Here is a 9287-nt window from a genome sequence, read left to right as displayed (position 1 = left end):
TCCAGGCAACCGAATAATTGTCACATATTATATTACAGATAAATTCCTCTAATTACATAATATCAAGGTCTCAGTCAGTCCCTTGTTGTCATACCATTCCTATTTATATATATATATATATATATATATATATATATATATATGTATAAAGAAAGAAAAGGATAAAGAGACCAATGGCAAAGTTAGAATTATATTTTATGTATAAAGTCTTACAGCTGTTTCAAGGAAGATCCAATGTATCCCTTCATCAGAGACGGTAATAGTAGAAGAATGGATTATTACATCTATAAGAGGAGATTTGTAGTAAGAATATATATATATACACACACACGTGTGTGTGTGTCATCTTCATCAACATTTTTACATGTACTTTTCCATTGTACATGGGCTGCATGGTTGCTTCAACCAAAAATCATCTCTTCTGTGGAGCTCCTTTATCTTCTTTGTGAGGTTTAGCCTTCTGAGATTACATTTCTCCCCAATTCTTCTTAATGGATCTAAGAAATGCAACTTATGCATAGTTGGAAGATCACGTTCTTTTTAGATCTAAGAATTCCACTGCACTGCTGAGTTTCAGCAAATGCAAACATCTGGACAAATTCCTTTTGGCAAACTGGAGGACACCACCCTCACCCGATCGAGCAGTTGTCTCGCAGGCTTTGGAACCTTTTCCATTGAATTATTCTACAATCACCAGCTTGATTATGGCTTTATAGTCAAAGGGGACATAACTAATTTCTTTTCTCTATTTTTATTTACCGTTCCACTTTTAGCATTTGCCTTCTCATTTTTCTTTTGTATCAGTGTTCAGTTTTCAAATTAAACAGAGCATGTGCTCAAAGCTTGAAGATTACTTGGAGACACAAGGCGTGTTATAAAAATCTGTGTAGACCAGCATCACCAAAACAAAGAGTTATTTGTAGCTTGTATCTCTATACATTAAATGACATCTTTCAATGTTTGGAGGTTGAAGTGAGGGTGAATAGCTTCAATAAAAGAGAAATCCCATATCTAAATCCCAAAAACAAAATATTGGTCTTCTAGAGTTATTCTTTTTTTTAAGAATCAAAATACTCATAAACAGACTGACCTTAATTCTAGGGATTCGAGTTGTTTACATAACGTCTCTTTCATTGCTATTTTGGCGATCTAATGAATGAAAAAGAACAGAAAATTTTTTTTAAATCAGTAAAAATTCAAACATTTGACAAAGTTTATTCAGGGCACAATTGGTTGAATTGTTAGAGTAAGTGTGAACAATATTTTTAGTATGAGGATGTGACTGTAACATAAGAAACTGTAGGGACCGGCCTGTGTTGAGAAATATAGTTTAGTGCTGGAACCTGTGGAAGCGGTAGACCCAGGAAGACATAGGATAAGGTGGTGAAGCTTGATCTTCGAATGTTGGGTCTCATGGAGGAGATGACAAGCAATTGAAACCTTTGTAAGGTGCCAGTGACATGTAAAAGGCACCCACTACACTCTTGGAGCAGTTGGCATTAGGAAGGGCATCCAGCCGTAGAAACATTGCCAGATAAGATTGGAGCCTGGTGCAGCCTTCTGGCTTGCCAGTCCTCAGTCAAACCATCCGAACCCATGCCAGCATGGAAAGAAGATGTTAAACAATGATGATGATGATAAGTGGCATTCTGAAATACTTAATTCTGAGAGGACAGTATCACATATCACAGCTATGATTACAAAGAAAGAAGATCACAAATTCCTGATCACAAGCACATCACAGTTATCTTTAGAGGGAATGTCATAACCCTGCACCATTGCTATGTTTACACAAAGACTGACACAATCCAACATCATAGACCATAGCTGTGCGTACTCAAAGAATATCACTTCTCTCATAAACAGAATAATAAGAGTCTATAACAAGTGTGAGTCATCTATATATATATAAAACTCAGAATGTGTCTGTCTGTCTGTCAACATTAAGATTCTTTTAAGTATTGATGGGTTTTGAAGATCTTTGGTGTCATCAGACCTCATGCTCTCTTTCATCAATTCAGGATAAAAGCATTGTGTCTCGGGAAAGAAACCCATAACGTAGCGTGGATGATGTTGAGGTTATCATTGGCTGTTCTTAGCATTGAATAATTTGTCTACATTATCCACGTGGTGGAGGTAAGACACCTCGTTCCAAAAAGTAGGATCTGTTTAATTTAATAGAGAAAATGTCTTTTGTTTCATTATCATCATTGATTAATGTCCGTTTTCCATGCTGGCATGGGTTGGACGGTTCAACTGGGGTCTGGGAAGCCAGGAGGCTGCACCAGGCTCCAGCCTGATCTGGCAGTGTTTCTACAGCTGGATGCCCTTCCTAACGCCAACCACTTCGAGAGTGTAGAGGGTGCTTTTTTTTACGTACCACCAGCACAGGAGCCATAGGTGGGTGGCATCGACCACGATCGGATGGTGCTTTTTACATGCTACTGGCACGGGAGCCAGTCAAGGCAGCACTGGCATCGGCCACGTTTGTTCCTAAATGTTCTGAGATAAAATCGTGTCAAGACTGGCCTTGCCTTCCATCCTTAGGGATCAATAAAATAAATACCAGCTCAATTTTGGGGGTCAGTCTAATCAGCTACTCTTCTCATGCAAACCTGTAGCTTTGTACCTGTGTTGAGAAAACTAATCCGGGGATTTGTAGAGAAAAGGGGATTAAAATCAGAAACAATATAAGCTTGAAAGGACACTGGCAAAACAAATGGTTAAAGGGGTAAGTACCAAAATAAAAGGGTACAGCTGAAGGGGTAAGTACCCAACAAGGAGTGGTGTATGTGTAAAATGACATGTCCGAAACAAAAATGTCTGTCGTAAGGGACATTGTTGAACAAAAGTTATGTCGGAAATAATTTATACTTCATATCCTGGCACAGCCCAATTTATTCGACAGGAAACAATCACTGATTGACCAGTTTTACTGACTAAATCTTTACAAATTTATTTTTTCTTTTTTGTTTCAAGATGGGCCTCACGGAAGCAATGACCAAGACCTTTGACATTATGTTGTGCTTGAGAAAACCCATCAAGCCAAGCAAAATCGCAGTTGTGGCAGATACTGGTGTCATGCCGGTGGCACATAAAAGCCCCCATTACACTCTCGGAGTGGTTGGCATTAGGAAGGGCATTCAGCTTTAGAAAACCATGCCAAATGAGACTGGAGTCTGGTGCAGCCTTCCAGCGTGCCGTCCCAGTCAAACCGTCCAACCCATGCCAGCATGGATAACGGATGTTAAATGATGATGATCTGGAGGAAAGAGCAGTGTCCATGACATTTCAGAACACGTGGTTGGCCAAAGCAGCCAATGTTTACCCAACATGTAGTACCACATGTAAAGACCACCACCACTCCTCTCAATATGTGGTAAACATGTAGATATTCTTACCACCACCACCCCAAATTTTTTGTTTAAACATTTCAAAGAAAAACAGGAACAGAAAACATTAAAATAACTTTTAAACATTTGTAAGAAATATTGAAATAAATAAATTTTAAAAATGGTGAAATAACTTTAAATGTTTGAACAGAAAGAACAAAACTTATAAAACAAGGAACTTAGAGAAACTCCCTAATCTGACTCACCCACCCCATCCTTTTCCATCCTTTAGCATTTAAACTGGCCAAGTCCAACTCAAATATTCTGTTTTATATTCAAACTGGCCAGATGTGGCCCCCCACTCCTCCTCTATAATATCATTCTAAAAATAAACAATTGTATCATGGACATCTTGAAGCCACAAGATAATCCATAATTAATTCTAAACAATGAGGATAAATAAGGATTATAATTTGGAAGAATGATCTGAACAGGAAAGGGTAAAAAAAAAAATTTTTTTTTTTTAAATTTAAAAGATTGGAAAAAAAAAAAAATCAAAAGTGAAATAACTTTAAAACACAAGAAAGATTGAAAATTATAAAATGATATTTTGATTGTGAATCCTGGATATGAACCTGGTGGCAGTGTGTAGATGGTACACTTCAGGTACAAGTTTTCTTTACAAGTGAAAATTTTGTGAGGGAAGATGACGTCATCAAATTGTAAGACATGAAAATGCTGGAACACCGCATTTAGTCGGTCAAATTGATGCCACGACTTATTCTTTGTAAGCCTAGTACTTATTCTATCAGTCTCTTTCACCGAATTGCTAAGTTAGGGGGACGTAAACACACCAACATCAGTTGTCAAGTGATGATGGAGGACACACACACACACACACACACACACATATGTACGATGGGTTTCTTTCAGTTTCTGTCTACCAAATCCACTCACAAGCCTTTGGTCAGCCTCAGGCTATAGCAGATGACACTTATCCACGGTGCCACGCAGTGGGACTGAACCCGGAACCACGTGGTTGGGAAGCAAGCTTCTTACCACACAATATTCTTAAGTTCCAGCAGATTTTAACACAAATACGCGAAGAGCTGTTGTGTTTCATCACAGGAAAACAGCTTTCCTTTACAATGACACACACACACATATGCATAATTAAGATGGAAATATTTCTCAGGACACAAGGTATTAGTAAAGTACCAAGGCAGTACTCAATAAGTAATTTCAAAGACCTCACCTAGTTTATAGTATGAATAGATTGTAATTAAATCTAATTGATTTACTAAACTAAGAACTTTGATATACACATTACAAAGACATGAAACCAGACAGTAAAGCCTCAGAGCCTAAAATTGAAGAAACCAGAAATTTGCTACCATCAATATCACTCGGGGTAGAGCAGAGACGCATGACCAAATTGGAAATAGATATATATGTGTGTGTGTGCATGGTTGTGTAGTTGAGAAGCTTGCTTCCTAACTGTGTAGGTTCAGTCCCACTGTGTGACACCTTGGGCAAGTGTCTTCTACTATTACTCCAGGCCAGCCAAAGCCTTGTGAGGGGGTTTTCTAGAAGGAAGCTATAAGGAAATCTGTTGGGTGTGTGTGTAGCTTTATCTAGACATCACATGAGAGATGTAAATGAGTGGCATCGTTATACAAGTTGTTTCTTTCCAATCTTATGTAAAAAAAAAACGTCTACTTTGGCAACAGGTGTGGGTTGGTGACAGGAAGGGCACCCAGCCATAGAAAATCTGCCTCAAAAAATTCCATCTGATCCATGCAAGCATACAGAAGTGAATGATGAGTGATGGTGATGATGATATACAGTAAAATGAAAAAATGCCAAAAACTGTAAACACCTGTTAATTAATGACTCCGAATTAAACATGACTTTTCAGAACAAATTCAAACCACAAAAATTTACAGCAAAACAATTCAAAGTCAACTTACATGAAGTGTATGATAGAAAATAAGGCTGAAATAAAATTTCTTACAATAACAAGAAATATTTCATGTGTAAAAGATTTAGGAAAAGCTCAATAAAAAAAAAAAACAGAACGAAAATATCTGTTACAATCTTTGCATATTGTTTGATTGAGTAGTAGAATAACAGGAAACCAAATTTACATTCTTGACAATGTAAGTACATACATACATACATATATCATGGCACTCCATCGGTTACGACAACGAGGGTTCCAGTTGATCCGATCAATGGAACAGCCTGCTCATGAAATTAATGTGCAAGTGGCTGAGCACTCCACAGACACGTGTACCCTTAACGTAGTTCCCGGTGAGATTCAGCGGGACACAGAGTCTGACAAGACTGGCCCTTAGAAATACAGGTACAACAGAAACAGGAAGATAGAGTGAGAGAAAGTTGTGGTGAAAGAATACAGCAGAGTTCACCACCACCCACTCCTGGAGCCTTGTAGAGCTTTATTTTCACTCAATAAACGCTCACAACGCCCAGTCTGGGAATCGAAACCGCGATCCTATGGCTACGAGTCCACTGCCCTAACCACTGGACCATTACACCTTCACATATATACATACACACACACACACACAAGGAAGTCAAAAACTATCCACATTTTCCCCATAACATATCTTTATTATTGTCACACTGCCTTCTGCACATTCATGCTTATGGTTGGTGCTATTATGGTCATGTGACTGAAGTGTGAGCCTGATCACGCCATTTTCTTTCTGGCTTTACAGTCTAAGTATGGCCATTCCACTAGCAATGGGCACCAAAGAAGAACAAAAAGCAGTGATTTGATTTCTCTTGACAGAAGGTGTGTCAGGTGCTGAAATTCATTGGAGGCTTTTAGCACAATATGGGGACAGTCCATTACTACCATGTAGAAGACTGTATGAGGGGATCGAGAAGTTTAAAAGTGACCGGACTAGCATGACGCCCGGACAGGGAGCAGGACGCCTGTCAACCTCCACCACTGACGAGAAGATTCAGCAAGCTCCAAGAGATGGTAAATGGTGAACCAGTTCATCCTTACCATCTCTCGGATCACTGCTCTTTGTTCTTCTTTGGTGCCCATTGCTAGTGGAATGGCCAGGCTTTACACTGTAAAGCCAGAAAGAAAGATGGTGTGATCAGGCTCAAACTTCAGTCACATGACCACAATAATACCAACCATAAGCATGCATTTGCAGAAGGCAGTGTGACAAGAATAAAGATATGGTATGGCAAAACTGCAGATAATTTTTGACTTCCCCTCGTATGCATATATATATATATATATATATATATACACATTCTTGAGAACTGTAGCAGGCAGATTCCTCTACTGAGGGGCCAGAAAAAAGCCAATTCTGTGTAGCAAAACAAACTGAAGCAAGGGGCTGGTGTCACAGATAGAACTGGATGTTAGGGGTTAGCATAACATATAGACAAAGATGAGAGAGGGGGAGAAAATGAGAAAAGATAAAATAATCAAAGAAGGACATATCACGACATATTCACAGTCCACCTAGCTGTAAGCAGGTACCATATACCATTACTGACAGCCATACTGATAGACCATACTGATAAATACAAACTGGGTTTTCAAAAGACAACCACAAAGATGTTCCAATAATAGGGGTTTTAGTTTGTTATTTCTAGCAGACTGAATGACCACACAGAGAGGGACATAATGTCACATATTAAAAGCAAAAGGTTCGATGGAAGTAACATACCTGGTCTTTATCAAGTGACAATCCAGCAGACTTTTGTTCTTCCAATAGACTAATCTGACGAAGTTTCTTTCGAAGACGACGAATCGTTTTGGCTTCATCTTCAGCTGTCTGATTTGGGAAAAAAATTAAAGATTTAGAAATATCAAATTACCACTACTACTACACACACACACATATTCACAAGCACACTATATCTATATAAATAAGGTAAGAAAGTAGAGAGACGTAAGTAGCTTGCTTCCCAACCACATGATCCCAAGTTCAGTCCCAATGCGTGGCACCTTGGACCGACCAAAGCCTTGTGAGTGGATTTGGTAGATGGAAACTGGAAGAAGCCCATCGTATATGTATATATGTGTGTGTATATGTTTGTGTGTTTGTGTTTGTCCCCCCCAACATCGCTTGACAACCAATGCTGGTGTGTTTACAGCCCCGTAACTTTGCAGTTAGGCAAAAGCGACCGATAGAATAAGTACTAGGCTTACAAAGAATAAGCTCTGGGGTCAATCTGTTCGACTAAAGGCGGTGCTCCAGCATGGCTGCAGTCAAATGACTGAAACAAGTAAAAGAATTTTTAAAATTTGACAACATCTCTATAAATTATTATTTTTTAATTAATAAATAATTTATTAATTGTTTCTCTATTTTCTTAGTTAAATAGATATATATATATAAACCACGGTTTATATAGTTACCTTACAGTTGAATATTATCTGTTCGAAAATATAAGGACACAGATCATGCCATATAGGCAGCTGGAGACGATGTCTCCTGGGGCTAAATTACAGCAACATTCGTCCTAAACCAGGACTGCCATGTTATGTTGGCAAACAATCTTTACTATTATTTGTAATGTTCAACATTCTTTGTACAGGTAACTAACCAGAACTTTCATAGGATTTTGCTATCTCTCAATGAAGTTTGTAACTTTTATTTGAACTTATATATATATATAAATGTTCATGTTGGCATGAGTTGACGGTTTGACCAGGTCGGCATGTTGGAAGGCTGGACCAGACTCCAGCCATAGAAAAATATGCCAAATCAGACTGGAGTCTGGTTCAGCCTTCCAGCATGCCGACCTGGTCAAACTGTCCAACCCTCTCAGCAGAGTGGACTTGGTGCTTTTTACATGGCACAAGCACAGGTGAGGTCAGTTTTGGCAAGGTTTTTACCGCAGGATGCATTTCCAAATGCCAACCACTTCACAGTGTGGACTGGATACTTTTTAAGTGGCACCTGCACCGACAAGGTCACCAAGTACCTTGCAAGACATCTTTTAAAATAATAAGCTATCATCCATGACCTTTGCAGACCCTCTCAGACTGATCAGACTTGAAGCTGATACTTAGTTTTAGTCAGCTGCAACTTAACACCTGTTGTATAAAAAGGTCGAGTCTGACATCTTGAGGATGGGCGACTGTGCTTAAATGGTTACTGCAGAGTTTGAATGGCAGTGGTATGCAACAAACAAGTTGTGAAGAGCAGAGCCTGTTGCAACAGTAGTAATACAAGAGGAAAAGTGAGGCGACAGCACATGTATAGTCTAGAGGCTGGAGTGTGTTTGCAACTCGGTAAATCTTTGCCAACCAATCAAACGGCATGCTTTTATATGCTGCGTAAGATACTGGTATGTTTAGCAAAAGCAGCAGGACTGATCATAACTCTGCCACAGAGCATGAGGCGTAAATAGAAACAGAAAATGAAAATCTCACCACAGGAGTTGGTGGTTCCTCTTTAATCACAGTTTTGGCACAGGCATTCTTAGTCTTGGTTTTCTTTTTCTTACAATCTGAAGGAAATGGAAACAAAGTGAAAAATTGTCATTAAAATAAATGACAACCAGCAAGGTGGAGCAAATTTTATTGCAGAGATATTCTGAAGACATGTCACTTCTTAAACATACTCCCATACAACTTTCAAAACTCATACATAAATAGATAACAATAGCAGGTATGATTTTATATATATATATATATATATATATATAATACATGCGTGTCTGTAATATATATCTAAGAATATATTTTATACATGAGTATGTATACATGCAATATAAATATATATTGGGTTGGTGTATAATTATTGCGGCTTTTTTCAACAAATTTTATTCAACAAAAACAATAACAACATGTAATAAAAACATCTTTAAATAATTATTCCAGAGCATATTCACCATCTACTTCAATTACTGCTTCCCATTTGATTGGCAGACGGTCAGACCGGCATTTAAAGA

The 9287-nt window shown here is 38.4% G+C and overlaps 1 protein-coding gene across 2 annotated transcripts in view; it reads right to left on the bottom strand.

The window, feature by feature from the left end:
- Positions 1 to 9287, bottom strand: part of LOC106881919 (uncharacterized) — a 43265-nt gene that overhangs the window by 5633 nt on the left and 28345 nt on the right. For both annotated transcript variants that reach the window (XM_014932441.3, XM_014932440.3), the window contains exons 8-10: positions 8767 to 8843; positions 7052 to 7159; positions 1091 to 1149 (exon numbers count right to left, since the gene is read on the bottom strand). In XM_014932441.3, the coding sequence (XP_014787927.1) occupies positions 1091 to 1149; positions 7052 to 7159; positions 8767 to 8843 (244 nt within the window). The remainder of the gene's footprint in view (positions 1 to 1090; positions 1150 to 7051; positions 7160 to 8766; positions 8844 to 9287) is intronic.

This window comes from Octopus bimaculoides, chromosome 4 (genome assembly GCF_046866305.1).
Source record: "Octopus bimaculoides isolate indiv1 chromosome 4, ASM4686630v1, whole genome shotgun sequence".
Taxonomy (NCBI): Eukaryota; Metazoa; Mollusca; class Cephalopoda; order Octopoda; family Octopodidae; genus Octopus; species Octopus bimaculoides.
The sequence above is the reverse complement of the archived record's forward strand: the minus strand, read 5'-3'. Positions and strand labels throughout refer to the sequence as shown.